This window comes from Chelonia mydas, chromosome 3 (assembly GCF_015237465.2).
Source record: "Chelonia mydas isolate rCheMyd1 chromosome 3, rCheMyd1.pri.v2, whole genome shotgun sequence".
In the NCBI taxonomy this organism is placed as follows: Eukaryota; Metazoa; Chordata; order Testudines; family Cheloniidae; genus Chelonia; species Chelonia mydas.
The window spans coordinates 122795719-122818095 of NC_057851.1; the positions used below are offsets into that span (position 1 = coordinate 122795719).

General features: G+C 46.2%; 2 protein-coding genes across 7 annotated transcripts in view; one reads left to right on the forward strand and one right to left on the reverse strand.

The window, feature by feature from the left end:
• LOC102942120 (centromere protein J) overlaps window positions 1-22377 on the forward strand; it is a 66563-nt gene that overhangs the window by 15389 nt on the left and 28797 nt on the right. For all 6 annotated transcript variants that reach the window (XM_037895149.2, XM_043543208.1, XM_043543209.1 and 3 more), the window contains exons 4-7: window positions 9752-9997; window positions 11047-11142; window positions 12458-12599; window positions 16422-16521. In XM_037895149.2, the coding sequence (XP_037751077.2) occupies window positions 9752-9997; window positions 11047-11142; window positions 12458-12599; window positions 16422-16521 (584 nt within the window). The remainder of the gene's footprint in view (window positions 1-9751; window positions 9998-11046; window positions 11143-12457; window positions 12600-16421; window positions 16522-22377) is intronic.
• Window positions 1741-3606, reverse strand: GPR31 (G protein-coupled receptor 31). The gene has a single exon (XM_007071090.4). The coding sequence runs from the start codon at window positions 3572-3574 to the stop codon at window positions 2606-2608; it is 969 nt and encodes a 322-aa protein (XP_007071152.1). The 5' UTR covers window positions 3575-3606; the 3' UTR covers window positions 1741-2605.

The following is a 22377-nucleotide window of genomic DNA, read 5'->3' on the forward strand; positions in this document are numbered from 1 at the left end:
CTATAAGAGGGCTGGGGGGCAGGAGCTAAAGAAGTCCCACTTTAGCCCTGGAGTGGGAGGGGCTAGCTGCCTGGGAACAGGGTGCCTGAGCAGAATACTGCTGGGGAAGGGCAAAGGGAGCTGGGGAGCTCCAGCCTGATAAACCCCCAGGTTGCAGGCTTTGATGAAGGCCTCCAGAGGCACTGGGGCTGCAGAGGGGCAGCCTGAGGATAGGCAAAGGCAGCAGGTCCTACCCCCTTGCCAGTGATGAGTGGCCATTACACTGCAGTCTGCCCCAGTGAACAGTGGCTAGCTGATGACTGGCAGTAGCCACTGAGGCAAGGTGGGTCTAGAGGGTTGGGGATTCCCTGGGAGGGGAGACCCAGAGTGGGGATCCTGCTGGTGCAGAACTCCAGGGAATAAGGCACCGGGGTCTGGGAGGGACACGGGGCCAGTGGCAGGTGAGACACCGGCCTGCAGAGGGCACTTCAGTGCTGGCGAAGAGCTAATTCCCTGGCTGACCAGCAGGAGGCACCATGCCGATGAGTCATCACCTTGCTACAGACCAACTTCTGTTGGTGAGAGAGACAAGCTTTCAATCCACACAGAGCTCTTCTTCAGCTCTGGGAAAGATACTGAGAGCATTACAGCTCAATACAAGGTGGAACAGAGTGGTTAGCATAAGTAGCTAGCTCATATTCTAAGGGACCATTCAAGGTAGAGTGGCCTGTTAACACCTTTGCAGTCATGGGACAAAAAGGGGGTTAGTGGATTATAGACTTGTAATAACTCATACATCCAGGGTCATAACTCTGCTAATCACTAAAAATCATAGACTCAGCAGAGCTCTTGAATGGTCCAATAAAAGATATTACCTCACCCACCCTGTCTCTCAAATATCCTGGGACCGAAACAGCTACGACTACACTGCATAGGTCTTGGTTAGGGCATTCAGCAGCAACCAATAATCCTCAAGGATGTTGTGGGTGTCTCTTGCATGGTCCATCTTCTGTGATTGTAGGGGCTGGGTGTTAAATGGACCTTCATGCTGCTATCTTTTTATAATTCTATAATGCAGAAATAATGATTGGTAAAGAAATAAAAACTTGATTTAAAAATTCGACCGTCAAGAAATAATACGTGCAATTCATGATTCTTGGTATAATATTGTCCACACCTCTGCATTTCTCACTAGACCCAAGATATTGTTCCACCAGATGATAGAATGAGTGAACTGCAAAACTTCATGGGTTCACAGAGGTAGCATTTTGCAATCAAAGATGTAAATCTTTTGTAGTTTCACTTCCCCCACTCCTGCTGTACTATGTATAGGAAACATTCTTGACAAAGACAATTAAGGCCCTCTATCCAAGGGGTGGGCAAACCTTTTGGCCTGAGGGCCACACTGGGGAATAGAAATTGTATGGCAGGCCATGAATGCTCACAAAATTGGGGTTGGGGTGCGGGAGGGGTTGCAGGCTCTGGGGTAGGGCTGGGAATGAGGAGTTTGGGGTGCAGGAGGGTGCTCCGGGCTGGGACTGAGGGGTTCGGAGGGCGGGAGGGGAATCAGGGCTGGGGCAGGGGGTTGGGGCATGGGGAGAGGCTCAGGGCTGCAGGCTCTGAGCGGCACTTACCTCAAGCGGCTCCCGGAAGCAGTGGCGTGTCCCTTCTCCAGCTCCTACGCGTAGGCGCGGCCAGGCAGCTCTGCTCACTGCCCCATCCTCAGGCACCACCCCTGCAGCTCCAATTGGAGCACGTAGCAGCTGGAGCGGGGCCATGCGGCTGCTTCCAGGAGCCGCGTGGTATGGCCCCCGACCCTGCACCCCAGCTGGAGCACCGGAGTCGGGCCAAGCGACGTGGTGAGGCCCCTGACCCAGCACCCTGGCCAGACTGCCAGAGCCGGGCAAGCCCCAGACCCCGCTCCCCAGTGGGAACTTGAGGGCTGCCTTAAAATGGCTTGTGGGCCGGATCTGGCCCGCGGGCCATAGTTTGCCCACCCCTGCTCTATCCCTATAAAAATAAAACAATAGTGCCTCACATGTACATGAAGGAACAGAACACGGCTAGTTTGGACAGAATTATTTACAATCTAAATTCAAGTTTCAGTCAACATATAAGGAACAACTGCTTGTAAAGCTTCATTTTTAAAATGTTAATCTTTATATTAGGTACAGCTAAACATAAGAAAATAATTTTAAGTTTTGGAGAATCTATTTGGCTTTTGTATATATCACAATTTTAAACTGATTTAAGATGACATTCCCTACTCCCACTGGAGTCAATAGGAGTTTTACTATTGACTTTAGTGGGAGCATGGGGCCCTTAGACTGTAGATTTTGTGTTTAAAAAAAAAAAAAAAAAAAAAAAAGTCAGATCCCCTGCTGGCATAAATTGGCATATCTCCACTTAAGTCAATGGAGCTACACTGATGTACATCAGCTAACGTTACATCTAGGTTTTTGACTTGTTTAACTAGAATTCCAGCCCAATGGAATGAATGGGGTTAGAACGGCTGAGTTCTGACAGACCCCCTCATTTTCAGGATAAGACGTGGTAATGGAGGGGAAAAAGTTTCCTTTCCAACCTGGCATATACATTAGAGATTATCAAAATCTTTCCAATTGGTTCAAGTTTCAGAATCTTTGGAAATGTCTAAGCTCTGGGGTTCCACTTCATTTCTTCTCACCCTGAGAGAATTCAAGACCTTTCTATAGGAACTTCGAAAAGTCGGGCTTGAGAAGCAGTACACGATGGGGTCCATAGCACTGTTGAAATAGGTCCAGCAGACAGTAACATCAAATACATTCACAGCAAAACGAAAAGCTGCACAGCTTTCAAAGTTTTGGAGAATATACACAAGGACTCTGCCCAACACACTGGGCAGGAAGCAAACTCCGAACACCACCACCACTGCAATCACTAACAACATGGCTTTCTGCAGCTTAGGTTGACTGCTCAAATCCCGGGGGCTCTTCTTCAGCTTCCTGATGATGCCAACTGTGCAAAACAAAATGAGGCCAAACGGAACGAGAAACTCCAAAAAGAATACGATGACATACCAGATGCTGTAGAAGTTTGCCTCTCCTTGTGGGCTGAACCTGCGGCACTCAGTGAAGGTTTTGGGTTGAGGAGCAACCAGGATCTCAACAGTCAATCCGATTGCTAAAAGCCAAACCAAGCAAGCAGTGACTCTAGCATTCCTGGCTATGAGAGAGCTGGTTTTATTGTTAGGGTGGACCACCCGGAAATAGCGATCCAGAGCTACAGCCGTGAGGAATGCGATGGAGACAGCTTGGGAAAGAGACAGCATGAAGAGTATTACCGAGCAGAATAGCTCTTTATAATCCCATGTCTCTAGAATGCTAAACCTGAGAGCAAGCAGTAGTCGAAACGGCAGGCAAATGTTCAGCAAGACGTCTGCAATAACCAGGTTGAGCAAGTAGACGGCATGTGGCTTCCAAATTTTCAAACGGAAGTAGAACGTCCACAGAGCAATAGCATTGCTTGTGAGTCCCAGCCCAAATTCCAAAATTAGTAGGATGTTCATGGCTATTTCCACAGACTCATTGTAAACAGAGCAGTTAGAACGTGTCATTTTCTGCTGGCTTCTCAAAGGACTGAAAAACTGAAAAGGATCATGGTTATACTTCAAAGCGCCCCTCCCCCCCCCCAAAAAAAGGATTTCTTTTCCTCCTAATACTGTAATTACTTCTGCATTTCTCAGAGAAGGAAGTATACTGTGAAAGTAGAATGAATCATATTGAAATTATAATTCATAAAAGAAATGCTACTTGAAGGGTTTGTTGAAATATAGTTGTCAGGAAGAGAAACATTAAGGAGTGTGAGACAATGGGTCCTCAAACTAATTAACTTAGAGCTCCTACTGAGCTAGGAGGTGGTAAACGTTAGTATGCAAATAGGATATGTATGTATATTTGTCAGTTTCTGCTTCCTTTTGTTTCTTATGTTAAATTGGCTTTGGCTTAGCTGTATAAATAAGTTATCTTTAGCCTCAGAGAGGGGCTCACATCTGGGTGCATTAGCAAAGTGCTTTGCTAATAAACAGAGTGGTCTGACAAATTATGTGAGTCCTGAATCTGACTTTGACAATACCATCAACATCAGGAGGTCAAAAGCAAACTACTATTAAGCATCAGCAAATAAAATGTACTGTGTACTACGTATGTGTGTATATTTATGCATACATATAGATGTGTGTACACAAAACCACACACAGAATAGTTTCCTGAACATGAAATCTTGGCCTGAACCTGCACCTCCGGTGAAGCACTGAGCACACAACTCCCAGTGAAACAATGTGAGTTGAGGATGCTCAGCCCCTTGAATGATCTGGCTCTATTTATGCTTTATAGATGTAAAACCCCAGAAAAGTGTTGTGTTATTTAGCCTGCCATGGTACACACATGTCACTATTATGTTGCCATCCTTTTTAGGGAAAAGAAAAGACGGTGACTTACTGAGCAAATCAGTATGCCAATAAGAGAGATGATTCCATTTTAATGTCTACCACTTCTATGCAGCTAAAAAAAGGGGGGGATGGCACGTTTCTGTGTGTCTGAACAACGGTACTTCAAGTCTCATTACTAATGAGTCATTAGCACTGGATTAAGTGACACTAATTATACTGCCATTCCCAGAGAATATACTGGAAGTGCAGTAACATAATGTCACATGATTTCTTCCCCAGTGTGCTTAAAATGACTCCAGTTTCTGGAACTGAAAGTCATTGAACATTTTTTTTAAAAAACCCAAATGACACCTCTCTCTCTCTGACCCTTTGCTTTTTCTGTGTGTATACACACACTATTTGTTTTGTTTTCTTCTTCAGTACCCTTCTCCTCATAGGCGCTGACTCTGTGGGAACTCCAGGGCCAAGCTCCCCTCCCCCAGAGCCTCCTCCCTGCCAGCAGCCCCGCCAATCAACTCCTTCCTTTCCCTCCCAGCACCTCCTGCCCGCCACGGATCAGCTGTTCTGTGGCATGCAGGAGGCACTGGGAGGGATGGGGAGGAGCAGGAATGGTGCTTGCTTGGGAGAGGACTGGGACTGGGTGGGAAGAGGCAGGGCAGGGGCGGGAAGATGCGGGGTGGGGTTGGGAGGTTGGGGGAAGGGGTAGGGTGGGGGCAGGGCCTGGGGTGGGAAAAGGTGGGGTGCAGGCTTGAGGGAAGGGGTGGAGTCAGGTTGGGGCCTAGGGCTGAGTGGGGGTTGAGCACCCCCAGGGAAAGTTGGAAGCTATGCTTCTCCTTCTAGAATTGCTCAGCTTTCTCCACAGGACTGACTGCTTTCTCCAAGCCTTTCAGAGGGTAGCAGTGGGAAGCACACTTGACTGATGCTTCAGAGGGAGAGAGTCAGCCAAATGCCAGCTGCTCTCTTTTCTTCTGCTGTGTGCAGCAGGAGTCTGTAATTGGCGAGCTCCTATCTAGGAATCCAGGAGCCATCCAGAAATCCAAGAGAAAAGCTGTGAGTTCCTGGAAAATGTAGAACAGGTGGTGAGATGCTGAGGTGTCTTCCCTAATTCTGGGGTGCTCCAGAGGCTGGTGCAGCCCCAGGTACAAGTTAGAGCAGCCCCAAAGTGGCCTATGCTGTGGGCTTTGCTGCAGTCTGGAGTAACTGGAGCACAATGTCCTCTAGCCATCTCCCTTCCTGATCTGCTCCTAGCCATGTCCCTGCGCCAGAGACTGTGTGTGAGGGTGGTGAAGGGCTCTTGGCCCTGTGCAGGGATTATTTCTTAGAGGGGTATTGCAGACATTTCATGTTGTTGCAGTTGCTTAAAAGGGCTGCTTTGGGGGGCAGAATCTGTCCCCACGCCTCACAATACCCACTTGAGGTGATGTAGGTGAGCAGTGTCCCTCTTCTGAGAGTCTGCTCCAAGTGTTGAAGAAGAAGGCTCCAAGCTGGGAGTGTGCACAGGAATTAAGTGGAGCTGTCAGGAACAGTTTGTGAGAGGCGTGACAGGATAGAAGAGACAGATGGGTGAGGAGAGGAAGAATTTAGTTGGGGTTGGTCCAGCTTTGAGCAGGGGGTTGGACTAGATGACCTCCTGAGGTCTCTTCCAACCCTAGTCTTCTATGATTCTAAGTGCCAGTGGCTGCAGTAGGCAGCTAGCTGAGGTTTCGGTAATGACAGAGAAGAGACAATGAATCTGTGAAGTTACAGTTTAGAGAAAGATGCACTATATCTGTCTAAGAGGAAGGCAAGTCTTCAGTATTCTTGCCAGCAAGTTAAAGAAGTATGGATTGGATGAATGGACTATAAGGTGGCTAGAAAGCTGGCTAGATTGTCAGGCTCAATGGGTAGTGATCAACAGCTCGATGTCTAGTTGGCAGCCAGCATCAAGTGGAGTGCCCCAGGGATCGGTCCAGGGGCCGGTTTTGTTCAACATCTTTATTAACGATCCGGACAATGGGATAGATTGCACCCTCAGCAAGTTTGCGGATGACACTAAGCTGGGGGGAGAGGTAGATACACTGGAGGGTAGGGATACAGTCCAGAGTGACCTAGAATTGCTCAGCTTGGAGGATTGGGCCAAAAGAAATCTGATGAGGTTCAACAAGGACAAGTGTAGAGTCCTGCACTTAGGACAGAAGAATCCCATGCACCGCTACAGGCTGGGGACCAACTGGCTAAGCAGCAGTTCTGCAGAAAAGGACCTGGGGATTACAGTGGACGAGAAGCTGGATATGAGTCAGCAGTGTGCTCTTGTTGCCAAGAAGGCTAACGGAATATTGGGCTGCATTAGTAGGAGCATTGCCAGCAGATCAAGGGAAGTGATTATTCCCATCTATTTGGCACTGGTGAGGCCAGACCTGGAGTATTGCGCCCAGTTTGGGTCCCCCACTACAGAAAGGATGTGGACAAATTGGAGAGAGTCCAGCAGAGAACAACAAAAATGATCAGGGGACTGGGGCACATGACTTACGAGGAGAGGCTGAGGGAACTGGGCTTGTTTAGTCTGCAGAAGAGAAGAGTGAGGGGGGATTTGATAGCAGCCTTCAACTACCTGAAGGGGGGTTCCAAAGAGGATGGAGCTAGGCTATTTTCACTGGTGGCAGATGGCAGAGCAAGGAACAATGGTCTCAAGTTGCAGTGGGCGAGGTCTAGGTTGGATATTAGGAAACACGATTTCACTAAGAGGGTGGTGAAGCACTGGAATGGGTTACCTAGGGAGGTGGTGGAATCTCCATCCATAAGAGGTTTTTAAGGTCAGGCTTGACAAAGCCCTGGCTGGGATGATTTAGCTGGTGTTGGTCCTGCTTTGAGCAGGGGGTTGGACTAGAGGACCTCCTGAGGTCTCTTCCAACCCTAATCTTCTATGATTCTATGATTCTAAGTCATGACTTTCAGAGCACGGTCTGAGCAAAGAGCATGCAGCTGTCTGTGTGGCCAGGCCAAGCCATCTGTTAAGAACAGTTTCCATATGGAAATCAGCGTATGTGAGACAAAAATCTCAGGGTGGTTGGAACTTGGCTTTATATTGTATGTGAAATACAGTTAAGTCCAGGGGGATTACTAGTGTGCTGAATCAGATGGGGCAGGACCAGAATCTGAGAGTAACAGGCAATTCTAGCCATAGCCTGTAAGATGAAGGTCCTTAACCCCTCTCCTTAGCTAGCATAATGTTATAGTTTATCTTTATACTAAAATACATTTTTATTTTCAGTCTCATGACCAATTATTGATCTTCTGAATGATTCCATTGACGCGTTAGTATAAAATGACACAATTGGGACAGCACGACAGGCCTTTTACCCTATAGACCAGCTACATTCTGCATAGATTTGCCAGGCGTCTGGTTTTTGACCAGAAAACATGGTCAAAAAGGGACCCTGGCGGCTCCAGTTAACATTGCTGACTGGGCCATTAAAAGTCCGGTCTGTGGCGCAGTGGAGGCCCGGGGCTAAGGCATGCTCCCTGCCTGCCCTAGCTCTGCGTGGCTCCTAGAAGCGACCACCAGGTCCCTGCAGCCCCTAGACTCATGGGTGGCCAGGGAGGCTCTGTGTGCTGCCCCCTTCCCCAGTGCCAGCTCAGCAGTTCCCATTGGCCAGGAACCGCGACCAACAGGAGCTGCGGGAGTAGCACCTGCAGACGCAAGGGCAGCGCATGGAGCCTCCCTGGCCACCCATGCATCTAGGGGCTGCAGGGACCTGGCAGCTGCTTCTTGGGAGCCGTGGTAAGCGGTGCTGGGACTCCAAACCCCGCACCCCAACCCCGTGCCACAGTCTGGAGCCGTCTCCCACACCCTGAACCCCTCATTTCTAGCCTCACCTGGAGCCCGCACTCCCAGCCCAGAGCCCATACCCCCCCACACCCCAACCCCCTGCCCCATCCTGGAGTCCTCTCCCATACCGCAAACCCCTCATCCCTGGCCCCACCCCAGAGCCCGCACCCCCAGCCGGAGTCCTCACCCCCCTCCTGCACCCCACCCCCTGCCCCAGCCTGGTGAAAGTGATGAGTGTGGGGGAGAGCAAGCAACGGAGATGGGGGGATGAAGCAAGTGGGGATGGGGCCTCAGAGAAGGGGCAGGGCAGAGTCAGGGCCTCAGGGCAGGGGTGGGGAAGGGGGCAGGGTACGGGTGTTTGGTTTTGTGCTATTAGAAAGTTGGCAACCCTAATTCTGCAGTCAGAGCCATCTCTTGGGTACAGCAAATCGGGGCGACTGCTCCGGGCCTCATGCTTTGGGGGGCCCCACAGGCCAGAGCGATTGGCCGGCGCAGTTGGTCCTGGAAGTGATGGATTCATCACTTCCAGCCCGGGCCCCGCATACCCCTAGTGATGGCCTGTCATATGCTGTCTTCGTACTGGGCATGAATTTTAAATCTCTGAGAGATTTACAAAACAAGTCAGGTGTGACCTGGTGCCTCTGCTTGCTTGCTTTCTCTGCCTCCCTTGTCAGCTGTTGCTCCTTTGTTTCCCTGCTGTGCAATCAGAGAGGCAAAGAACAGGGACCTAGGTTCCTGGCAGGGGGAATCTGTCTCGTAGTCAGAGCTATATTCCCTGGTGACAGAGGACAGCATTGCAGGTAAAACCGCCATACAATTCAGAACCTTGGGTTCAAGTCCAGTATTCAGCGAGGAAAGATGAGATTGGCCTGGTCATCTAGTTGGAGCTGCTAGCCAGTATGGAATAGATTTAATTTATTATTTGATGTATCTCATTAGGAGGCATAGTCCCTTCAAAATTAAATATTTCAGAGCAGTATTAAAGTTATATCTAGAAGGTCTAGAAACCTCTTCTCTCCAGGTGCTCTACCCTGACACTAGAAATGCTCATACTGACTGTCCCTATTCTGAATTTCTGGTGTCTCGGTGCTCTTTGGGAAGGCCTCCTCACTTCCAGCACTGCACTGAGAATGCCTTAGTTCCCCCCTTTGGGAGCCATTGCAAGGCTTTTCTGTTTAGTCACCTTTTTGCCTGATGAGCTGGCCTCGAAGGGATGGAGGGCACCTGATTTTGTTTGCCTGGGGGTACTTTGTGAGGACCCTTTAAATAACAGTGTGTCTGCTGAGTTATGCTTTGATCTATGTTTAATAATTATGGGCATGTAACTGTTGGTTGTGGTCGGCCTGGTTTAAACATTACGAATAAATCTTGTAACAAGATTCAATATTTTAGCATTTTGGCTGAACATGAAAATACCAGTAAATATGAAAAAATGAGTATTTTAGTACAGTGCCTGTTTAGCAGGAGTATTCTGGGTCAGAACTGGCTTGCCGTCCTATACCAGACTGACTTTTCTCCTTTGTTTGTTATCGCAGGTTTTTCAGTCTATCCCGGCACCCCTTCCCAGCTCGTTGCCATGGTGCCAACACTTCCAAGATTTCCTGCCACTTTATTTCCTGTCCATCTCCCTTTCGAAAACTCTTCACTAGTCCAGAACAACGGACGTTTACAAACCAGTCCATCAATAACACAGACTTCCCTTCAGAAACATTCCCCAGCGTCCTCACCCAACAGCAGCTGCTCAGAAACCTTAGGGGAGCACCCACAACCTCCAAGTCCAGGTGGGGAATTAACCAAGGCACTGGAAATCTGCACCCAAGGACATTGTGCAAATCATGAAAGCTAAAATCCGTATGATTTTTGATGTGTTTTTTTGTTTTAAAAGCTTTGAAATAAAGTTTTAAACTCATTTCCCTACTAGTTTGAGATGGTGGCCATGCTATTTCCAGTGCTAAACAAGTAATCAGAGGCTTGTTGATGTGGGGGGAACAGAAAGTAAATGTTAGATTAAAATAAAAAAGTTGAGTTACAGGGTGTAGGGAACATGGTGGTTTCCAGGAGAGGGACAGTAAGAAGGAACTGAGTGATATGGCTTCCGAAGGTGATAGATGCGTCTGCTTAGCCGAGGAGGAAGTCTCTGTGTTAGCAATCTCTGTTTTCACAGAGGCACATGGTCCTGCCTTAAAAGGACAGGGATGGAAGCTCTGGTCTGGCTTTTTTTCAGTATCACACTGTGCTGTACTCATCCCCTTTAACAGTATTTCTCAACCTTTTTGATAACAGGGACTGGCTTGCTGCCTTCCTACACTGTGTCAGGGAAATCTCAGGGACTGGCGCCAGTCCACAGACTGGTAGTTGACAAACTGCTTTATAAGAAAATGTTGAGTAGTGAGAAGGAAGCAAAACCAAAGAGGTCAAAGAAAGTGATAGCAAGAAAAAGAAATGAGAAACTAGGGTAAAGCAGGGAGAATTTATTATGGAGGGGATGAAAAAAGTGCAAAGGGTGAAGGCAATTAGATGCCAAGGGGAGAAAATATAAATCAGACCTTTGTCCTAGCTTCCTTTAAGTTTACTTTATATCAAGACCAGCTACAGCACAATGGTATGGTTTCCTGTTACAGTGGGAGACACCAAGGGACCCATTCAGCAGGGTATTTAATCCGGTGCCTGACTTTAAACACGACTGATTAGGCATATTCTTAAATACTTCACTGAACTGGGGCCTAGTGGAAATTACAATGGGGTGTGTTTTGTTAGGCCCTAGAGTTGACAATTAACAACAAGTATCAAAATGTATATAAACTAAAAAAAAGTGTTTCTCTGACTATAGGGAAAGAGATCGAGCCATTATCTCGAAGTGATGGAAGCCCCACAAAAAAACTTTTCAGACAAGTTGCTCAAGAAGAGGAAATCACATCCAGCAAAGGTGAATTACAGGAACAGATCTGAGCAATATATTGAACTGCTGTAAGAGAAAGACGAAACATGCTAAGTGTGTTTTGGGAGGGTTTATGAAGAGTATTTTCTTTCTCCAGTACGCTGCGCATTATGCATATTGTTTTTCCTCTTACTTTTGAAAATTGTAGAGCTAGAGCAACCCTTATATTAGAGTGCTCATCTCGGCGCTGTTTGTAAAGTTAGGCAGGCACTGTAGTAAGGCAAGGGAGACAGCATGGCCCAGTGCATTTGGCGCAGGCTTGGAAGCCAGGAGAGCTTGGTTCTAGTTCCAATTCTGCTACTTAACTTCCTGTGGGACCTTGAACATGCCACTTAAACTCTTTGGGCTGTATCTCCATCTGGCATACATTAGCACTGCTCTATTTACTTCCTCTGGAGAGCCAGCCATAAACTAAACTACAGCTGATGACAAGGAGGAGTAACTTACATCTCCCTGCATTCTTGGTAAATCACCTACATTAAGTCATTCAAGCTAAATTAAACTAGTTCTTAACCTTCATTAAACACTTGCAGATGCTTTTTCTCTAGGAGCAAAATACTCTCCCCTGCACAAAGCAGGAGTAGCTTGGCTTGGCATGGCGGGTTAGGATGGCTGTTGGAGAGGAAAATCAAGATGTCTTCACGGGGCTTCAGTAGCACTTGCTGTATTTGTGCTGTAAAGAGTGGACATGAGTTGCCAGCGATGTCATGTGTGTGAAACATGAAGGATCAAACATAGGCTCTTCTGCTCCCAGACCACAGAATTCTGTGATTTGAACTAAAGAAGTAATTCTCCATTGGTTGACACCAGTATTAGGCTTTTATCAAAGTGACAACCTGCCAGTTGTAGGGAGTCTTGCCGGTTGGTTCAGTTTGTAGAGTGTGGGGGGACTGGCCCATTTCTGTGACAAAACCTCCTATTACAAAAACGACATGCAGCTCTTCTTGTGTCCATTTAGTAGGCTAGCCACTAGGAGGTGACATAAATGCACACACCTGAGCAGGTTTAATTCTATCCTGCAGATAGCAATGCTGGATAGACTGCTAGACACTGACTAGCCAATTAATTTCAGTTTTATACATTGAATGGGCATAAATCAATTCATTTTCACTTTTCACTCTTTGTAATCATTAGATTTAGGGATTAGAGATTCTTATGGTCTTTTGTGAGTCTCATTCTTCCATCTAGTTAAGTTTAAAATATTCCAGGAAGCATTTTCAAATATTAAAAAAATCTTAGAAGTTATAGAAAACTTGAAAAATGTCAAGGCTTTCTTCTTATGTCCCTCCTTACTGCTGTTTAGATGAAAGCCCACTAAAGGAAGAGGCTTGTCCGAATACTTTGCCTGCCATTAAAGAAGAAGAGGGGGAGCAAACTGATGAACAGATTCCCCTTTCCCCTTTTGGCATAAGGATGGATGCAAGGACTAGAAACCTGGAAGACAGGTGAGGAAAGGGTTTAGTTTGTCATTTACAATGATACAAATAAAGCTGTTGGTGAACAGTCACTACTTTTCCTCACTTTTATACACATACAGTCCTAGGTGCTGGAACTAGGGGTGCTGGGGGTACTGTCACACCCCCTGGCTTCAAGTAGTTTCTATATCCAGGGTTCACAGTTTGGTTCAATGGCTCTCAGCACCCCGACTATAAAAATTGTTCCCGCACCCCTGTATACAGTAAATTGCAAATGCTAGCATATCAATGGGGTATCACAGACAAAGCTCCTTTCCCTATTATGAGATTAGTTTGTGTGCATGGGCAAAGTTGGGACAGATCCATGGCTCCTTGATAGGACTGCCAGCTCCAGAGCAGAAACACCAGTGACAACATTCAATCACCTCCTAGAAAAAAAGCCAAATGGAGGAGGTATGGTTGGAGGGGGCCAGACGCCCTGAGCACACCGGTGTAAGTGGACATGCAGGCTAACCAGCCAGAGAAAGGAAATAAAGTCCCAGTGAAGAGCCTCTTCATATCCCTTTCACAGGGTTTCCAAACACACCAGAATAGATTAGTTCAAACTACTGGTTAATACCTCCCCCGGCCCAGGCCTTTTCAGTTTAAGGCAGCTTGGAGGGGAGAGGACTGTTGTACAGAGCTCTGTATTCTAAGTTGCCCAGGTAACCGAAGTCCAATTCAGCATGCTATATACAATTGATTGTAAAAGTAAAAGATGGAGACCAAGACTGGTACAAACTGGACTGTTTACGTTAAAAGAACTGAAATAAAGGGTCTTTAAAGCTCCTGCTAAAGTCACTGGCTGGCATCACTGAGCTGAATGATTCTAGAAATGGAAGGAAATGTTTGCAGTTGAAATCACCAACATGTGTTTTGATTGGTTAATGTTCATTGCCATCCATGGTCTGATATTGCCCATCTGAGCATCACTGAAAGGAACAACGGGATGCATGGACTGCAAGAAGCAAGCTCTACCATCAGGGGTTGCCGCCCTGTCAGGTTTAGAGATCCCAGGGCCCACCACGACACTGCTGGGCCTTTGTCATTCTCATCTGCACAAACATCCTCACCAGACCCAGTTAAAGAGAGGGAACCAGATGGCATTTCCGCTTCCACTGGCTTTGGCTAAATCCTGACCAACACTTGGGATGTGAACCTGCTGTCAATCCCTCCCAAATGTCTTACTTTCTCCCCCCCCCCCCACCCCCCAGCCCCCATTTCTCCTCTTTCCTATCTCTCTCCTTTTGCCTCCTACCTAATAAGACTGACCAGCCAGGACAGCTGCACCTTTTGCTACACTGCTGTGATCCTGTGACTGGAAGGGCAGCTAAAAGCAATCCCTTAAACAGCCTGGTGCTGGTAAAAGTTTGCCAGGTGTTCAAGTGGCTGATCAGACTGCGCTGCGCCTGTGTTTCCTCTAGCAGCAAGGTTGTAAGTGAAAATCAGCCCCACAGGCAGAAGCTGCCTTTCCTATCTTTACTGTTCCTTTCCCACCCCTTTCATGTGCGTTTGCCTTGTTTTGCCTTAAAGGAAACTGGACCAGACTTCAACTACAATAACTGCTCAAGATCATCTCAACTAACTTTTTCTCTTTTCCTCCCCAAAAAGGACCGCTAAGACCATAGTTAATGCCATCTAAAAGACTGCTACACATGGGTTTTGCCTATATAAGATTTTCTGTAACTAAAGAGAAAGGGAACAGGATGCACCCTTCCCCCAAAACAGCCTCCTTTGCAGTAGCTTCCTCTTTTCTTGCATAATCTTGCCTAGATCAGCCATGTGATAGTGAGGAGCCAGATAACTCCTTTCATGTCAAAGCACCCTTACACTTTGTCACAGGAAGACATTCCTAATAAAATAACCTAGAATTTCCCAAGATTCAGGATTGCCAACCACAAGTGTTTAAAAATAATAATAATGAGTCAGCCTCGCACACTCCAGACTGAGATTTTTAAAATGATAATTTTGGGGTTCTTTTATTTGCCTTCTGCATTTCAGGTTCAAATCTTCCAGCTCTTCTCCGCAGCCTTGAGGGCTAGAAAACTGTTTTTTTTTTTTTTTTTAAATGAAAGCTGAGATTCTCACAAAATCAGAGGACTCCTGGAGCTGAAGCTTTAAGAAAAAACACCAATACTGGCAACACTGAGATGCACACTACATACATACATACTTCTCACACACACTTTCTTTCACTCACTCCTCCTTCCCTGGGGCAACCCTAATTATTCCAGAAACAGCTTTTAAATATTAGCAACTATGCATAGTTTAAAAAGCAGCAGGGCAGCAGAAAACAAGGAAGAAAAGGCTGGCCCCTGTGGGCAAGAAGACTAGGGCTCATTTTTGGAAAAGCACCCTCCATTTTTGCATATATAAACACCTGCGCACACACTTTTTGAGCACTAGCACTTGCACGCACAGGTGGTAGCAGGTACAAGGGCAAAACCCATTCTTGCCTTAGAATGTATCAACTTTCACACGTGGGAATTAGTGCTTGAAATGGTGTCTGCAAGTGCAAAGTTTCCTGCGAACAAGTGAAGGCCAGTTTGAGGCCCTTTGAAAATGCAGCCCCTAGTTTCCTCAAGTGATTAAGCCTATGCATAAAAAAATCACCTGGTGCCTCAAGACATCTCTTGAGCATTAGCTACAATTATAGCCATAATTTTACTCTTCGTTGAGCTTCAGAGAGCTCCAGATCAGGCAATAATGTCATCAGCAAGCAAGGATCATCCACCTGGAAGGAGGAAGTAATGATAAATACTGAGATGCTTTTCTAAAGCAAATTAAGAAACATTTCCATATGTGTCCTCAGCACGCTAGTATTTTCACATCTTATGATGTTTTCAAGATTTGCTTTCCCTGAGACTTCAGAGACCTTTTAAGTAAGCTTGTAGATACATCCTGAATAAACTACTGAAAGGTTTACCTCTGCTTCACTACCCTGGTCTGTTATTCAGAGACTTCCATTTGGCATTCCAATACATTACAGACATTCTTTCTCTCCCTTGCCAAAGTAAGGGCATGCTGTGATATGTCGCTTTTTTCACCAAATATTGCAGGCTTCTCCCTCTCACTGCATTATTCTCTGCTGGAGCTGGTGCGGGTCTGGGACAAGTGCCTGGAATAAGCAGGCTGTGCAGGGTTGGAAAATAGTCCAGCTTCTCAGATTTATTTGTCCTTCAGGCATTTTCCAGTGTTTTAGAAGAAATTGCTGTCTGTCTGTCTGCAAAACATATATTCAGGCTCACACAGGATATTTTCAAGGTGAAAAGTGGATCCTGTAAGGATTCAGAACCTAGGTCTGTAGGGCTCCAGGTGACCAATGCTGCCCCGCCACTCTCTGGCAGCTATGGTAGAGCCATGATCAGTGCACTGTAAACCTGGGAGACTACGCATCACAGGAAGTGCCATCCATGGAAGCCTCAATTAGCAGTATCCCTGTGACCTCTGATTGGTCCAGGAGGAGCACTATTTAAGAGTTCCAGGAAGCTGTCTCTGCTAGTAGGTGGATCACTGGTTGACTATTATGACAGACCTTACTCCAGTCCTGTCCTGCTCCCTTTCCTGATTCCAGCTCTAACTCTTGGCTCTGGATCCTGGCTTTTGGCCCTGGCTCCATGCACTAAGCATGGGTTTCTATGTCCTGGCCCTAATAGGTGCCAGGTTATGTTCGATTCATTGCTCGGCCACTTCCCCCTTTTAAAAAATGCAGATTTACCTTTGAAATTGGAACTAGAGGTCAGCTGTACTATAATTATAAAGAAAAATAGCTGGGAAGTTATTACATTTGATGCCATCTTATTCTTTACCTAGACCAATCAGACCAGGAATTGGTGTAAGACAGAAGACTTTTGAAGAATTTGTTGAAGAACAACTTAAAGTGGATTCTCAAATAGCAGACAGCCACGAGCAGGTACTGTATTATTGGCTGTATTGATGAAACTGTTCAGCTTGTTTCTACAAGTCCCTATGGGCTTAAGTGGTACATGGGACTTGTTCTGGTTCTTTGCACAAGGGTGAATTTCTCCCCTCACCTGTTAATAATGCTAGAGAGGCCTAGACTAGCTTCCACAAATTAAAGCTGTGTCCCCATAAATGCACTGTGAAATGCTGTTTGCCTCTGATATTGCTGATATTTTGTGAGCTGTTTAGTGTTCACAGTATCCTCCTCATCTAGGTACTTCATGGCCTATATTCTAGCCTCCTCCAGTTTATTTAAACTAAATTAGATCTCAGGATGACTCTGTTATTCCATTTGTCACCATTCCCTATCCTAAAACTGTTGGTGTTTGATAATCATGTCCCTCTTCTTTTTGTCTTTTCTAATGTGAATTTAGTGCTTCATTCTGCCTGGTGCTGAGCATGCTCGTCCCAATCCTGCAAATTAAGCACATGAGTAATCCCATGTGCTTATTCAGTGAGATTGCTCATGTGCTTAAAGATCAGCATGTGCGTAAGTGAATCTCCTTTGCTGAACTGGGGCCAGAGTGCTCAGCACCTTGGGCAGCATCAAACCCTTAATCCTGGTGATATGTTCTGATCTGGCTGCCCTGAAGACAGATCTTCAAATAATTCACAGAACCGGTATATCCAGTGATGAGCTGCCAAAATCTTAACAATGGGTTCCCTCCTCACCCTATGAGGGGGTCGTTGCCCACCCCCGCCCCCTGGGACTCCTGCCCCATCCAACCCCCCCGCGTTCCTTGATGCCCCCCACCCCCCAGGACTGGGCAGGAGGGTCTCGTGGGCCACCGTAGTGGGTGCCCACCCCACCCCTAAGAGTCAGAGGCACCTGCCGGGGGGCGAGGTGGGGAGTCCCGGCAGTGCTTACCTAGGGCAGCTCCCAGGAAGCATCCGGCAGGTCCCTCTGGCTCCTAGGGGCGGGGGAGCGTAGCTACGGGGGGAGCCGGAGGAGCAGCCGCTCCCCCAACTGATCACATCAAAAGTGGTGCCTTAGGCGCCGACTCCCTGGGTGCTCCAGGGCTGGAGCACCCATGGGGAAAATTGGTGGGTGCAGAGCCCCCACCGGCAGCTTCCCGCCCCGCGCCCAGCCCCAGTGCACCTCACCTCCGCTCCGCCTCCTCTGCTGAACGCACCGCCCCGCTCTGCTTCTCCGCTCCCCCCGGCATCCTGCAAATCAGCTGTTCGGTGGGAAGCTGAGGAGGGCTGAGAAGCAGGCTGCGGCTTCCCGCTCAGGCTGAGGGTGGCGGAGGTGAGCTGGGGCGGGGAGTAGTTCCCCTGCGCACCCCCCCCCCCCCCGGGTTACCTGCTGTGGCGCAGGCAGCCCTCCTTGCGCATTCCCCCCCCCCCTCCGCCCAGCTCACCTCCTCTCTGCCTCCCTGGGCCTGAGCGGGAAGCCGCGGCTTGCTTCTCAGCATGCCCCAGCTTCCCGCGCGAACAGCTGATTCGCGGGAAGCCGGGGGGGGGGGGCGGAAAAGCAGAGCGAGGCAGCGAGTTCAGGGGAGGAGGCGGAGGTGAGGTGAGCTGGGGCCGGGGGTGGGGCGGGGAGCTGCCGGTGGGTGCTCTCCACCCACCAAATTTTCCCCTTGGGTGCTCCAGGGCTGGAGCACCTGTGGAGTCGGCGCCTAAGGCGCCACTTTTGGCCGGTTAAATTTAGAAGCCCTTTTAGAACCAGTTCTCCCTCGCGGAACAACCGGTTTTAAAAGGGCTCCTAAATTTAACAACTGGTTCTAGTGAACCGGTGCGAACCGGCTCTAGCTCACCACTGGGTATATCTTGGACACTAACAGTCCAGACTTCTCACATGCCTTATTGATGTTGTACTCCAAACCTGATCTGGATGGGCTATGTGGGAATGGGGGTGAGAAGATATATCATTTTCCAAGGCTCATTAAGTCCTTTCTGCTGAGACTGAGAGCAAGGGTACAATGTTGACGGAGACAGATTTTCAACAGTGCTCAGCGCGCTGGATGAGTGTCACAATGGGAGCTACTGGGTGCTGAGCACTCTTGAAAATCTGGCCCTTAGTGTCAAATGTAGCAGTGGCTTTTGTCCACTTGAAATTGGGGGTTCTGAGACCTCTATTTTATCTTCAATCCGGTCTACCAGCTCTGCCACCTTGCTATATTTACTGACCTGGAAGACATACAGTTCAGTATCAAACGTTTGGAAACCCAGAGCAATAGATTCCTGTTTCCTCTTTGTCCACCAACAAAGAAACACACAAACTCAAACTGATACATTATCTTCCTTTCTATATGATATTACACAAAACACGCATACTTGCCTTAGCTGCAGGCAAACTTCTCATCTTTAGGGGCTGTTCTTTTTTCCAGTATCTCATTTAGTAACACTAGCGATAACACAGAAGGAAATAAGTTGTTGCGTGTCATTTAGTACTTATATTTGCATAAGGGATAGCTAGTATGTAGGTGCTACTGAATAAAATGTTAAATAGTAGTTGAAATTAGAGCCAAAATTTTCCAACTTGGGTGCCTAAAATTAGGCGCTTAAATCCATATATAGGCACCTAAATTAGTGGCTGATTTTCAGAGATGCTGAAAAATCCAAAGTCAGTCAGAAGCCCAAGGCCTCAGCAACTGAAATCAGACTACTAATATAGGTGCCTCATTATGAATTTAACTGCTTTACCTTTAGGCGTTCAAGTTTGAAACTGTTGGCCTACCATGATATGATTAAAAAGTGTGGACATCAGAAAAACTTGTTACAGAAAACACATAGATCTATGGAGCCTGAACCAGACCCCTTTCTTTTAGCTCCGAACCCATGGGCCTCTACCACTTGAGCTAAAGGAGCAGCCCTGTAGCTGCTGCTGGTAGTTGTGATTCATTTGCTCAATCACCCAAAGCCAGTACCGTAGACTAGGCTTCTGGTGGCCCAGTTACATTTCTTATTGAACCCTTTGCTTGTATTACTGGATGTGAACCTTTGCACTCAGTGGAGCCACGTGCTCTTTCTGAATAATAGAACACTTAGGGCCATATCCTGTCTGGAACCACATGACACTCCCACTCATAGGAATGACGTGAATAAGACTTCCCTGCAGGCACTGAGGACTCCTAAAAATAAAAATACTTAGCTTTTACATTTGCAGTGTAGTTGTAGCCGTGTCAGTCCCAGGGTATTAGAGAGACAAGGTGGATGAGGTAATATCTTTTATTGGACCAACTTCTGTTGGTGAGAGAGACAAGCTTTTGGGCTACATGGAGCTCTTTTTCAGGTAGCTCAAAAGCTTGTCTCTCTCACCAACAGAAGTTGGTCCAGTAAAGAATATTACCTCACTTGCCTTGTATCTCTAGCTTTTGTGTGGTAGTTTCCACCCCCAGATAATGTCTAAAATATTAATTGATCCCTATAGCACTCTTGTGAGTTAAGTGTTTTACAAATTGGGACAATCAGATAGAGAAGGTAAGCGGCTGCCCAAGGTCACTGCGGGAATCAATATCACAGCCAGAACGCAGAAGTTTCTGACTCTTAGTCCAAGACTCAGTCCACTGGACCTCACTCATCTCTCTTGGGGTGCAAAGCACAGGTAAAGGAGGATGAATTCCTCCCTCCTCTGAGTTGGAGATGGGTCTGAGTCACCTTTGCACCCAGGCCATAGCTGCTGGTACAATATATGGGCCCTAGTAGCAGCTGTAGCTTGCTGTACAGCATCCCTTTTCCTCTGTACACACACAGTTTTGTGGTTCAGTGGATCAGTGCAGTCTGAAGATCTATTGTCCGTGCCACCATTCTGCTGTCTACCCACAAACAACCCTAGTCTTGCTTCCTCAGCACACAGGGATGTGGAGGCTTCTGCTTTCTGCTTCTTGCTTCCCATCATAACATGTTGTTTCTGCCAAGCTTTGGGTCTTCTTGGCATGGAGGGTATTTGGCCTTTTTAGAGATTAAAGGACATGTTTTGGGTTTGAAAGTTTTTATGGTGTCATGTAGTTCTTGTTCAGTTCAGTTATCTGAACAATAATGGGGTACACATGCACATTGGAACAGATGTGACATGAGGTAAACAGAAAGAGTAACTATCTTAGTTCAGTGATAAGCATAACACAGAATCTAGAAGGTTCTTATAAATCTCTCACAGGTTGGTTAAGCATCAGAAGAAGAGCTGGGCAGGAAATGATCTTCTGTCCCATGACAGTTTTCAAGATTACAACATTTTTTCCCAAGTCTGAATCAGGACAAAAAGTTGGACTCAAAAAATGTTTATGAATTGAAAATCCAAAAAAAACCCCAAATTTTATTTGTGTCAATCAAAACCTGTCATTTTGATTTTGACCATTTCTTTTTATTTTTTATTTTTTTACTTTAATTAGCATAAATTTCTATGCAAAAATTGTTTTGAACCAGAAAACAAGAAATATTTTATTTTCAAAATAGAAACATCTTTTTTTAAAAAAAAAATTTTTTTAATTGAAAAATGCATTGACTCCAACCACTTCTCGTTTAAAGTTTTGGTTTCAACAAATTGGCATTTTTTCAACAAAAAGCCCCATATCCCTCCCCACCCCAAATTCCTGACCTGTTCTAATCAGAAGGCTCCTGAGCCTGGTAACTTTCAACTATGCAAACTGTCAAGTGCTGACCTATTGTTTACAGCTAGGTTTTCCAGTTCAAATAAATACAATTAAAACTCAAGTGAGGAAAAAATCTGAGACCACTTGCCGGGAGTTCATCCCTGGGTGTGTGAGATTTCAGAAAAAGGTCAACTTTAATATAATTCAAGGAAAATTATCTTTATAAACAGATTATTAAAACAACAAATTTCTCTTCTTAAATATTATCCATTAATTTATCTATCTATCAGTAAGCACTGCAAAATTGACAAAATAATCACCACAAACCAGAACATTGTACTCTATATCACTAAACCAGAATAGAATGTATAACATTTTGAAACTTCAAGGTGATACAATATACAGCAATCAATTCAGGTACTACTATAAAAATACAAGTAACTTAAGAAAACACTTCTTTTAAAGATTATCTGGATTTACAGAACTCAAATTACTTATTACCATAAACCTTTTCACTACTTCGTGTAGTGCTGTCCATGTGACATAAAAGCAAAGGTGTTTACGTTAATAAACTTCACTGGCCTGAAATTAAATAAAGGAGAGTTCTAACTCCTATCAGAATTTTTGGGAGGCTTTTGCCAGATCACATCAGCACAATAGCAGGCATCCGTGATTCACTTTAATCTGAAATTCTGGGAAATCTTAGTATTTCTTTCTACATGGAAATGTAATAATAAAATGAAGTAGTGAATTATTTGCTATGTAATGCACAGTTATATTCATTACATTTGTCTATTATTCTGCCTTCTATGACGTCCTTTATTTGTTTCCTGTCTTTCAATTCTGTGCACGTTGAGAGGGATTTTCAAAAGTTCCAAAATTACTTAGGAACACAAGTCCCATTGACTTTCAGTGGTACCTGTGCTCGTAAGGGATTTAGGCACTTTTGAAAATTCCACCCATTATCTCTCTGTATTTCTGTTTTCCCCAGAGTATAGTAATTCAATATGTACTTTAAAAGTAAACCATAAACCTTTAAAAAAATACAGCACAAAATCCTGTTTAAGGTCCTTTTCCCCCCGGTGCAAAAGGGCCATCACTTGGCCTAAGCACCACTGGAGGCCTCAAAATAGGATTTTAGTGGGACTTAAGGGATACAGAAAGGCCAGGTCCTGTCCATCTGCACAGGGATGCATGTTGCCCTAACAGAACATGGACTAAATCAATGGGATTGCTTTTGTGAATAATCTGAGCAGGTTTCAGATTTAAGC

What these genes read in the sequence shown, in the direction of transcription:
- GPR31 (XM_007071090.4), bottom strand. Translation starts at nt 3,574, where the DNA reads ATGACACGTTCTAACTGCTCTGTTTACAATGAGTCTGTGGAAATAGCC.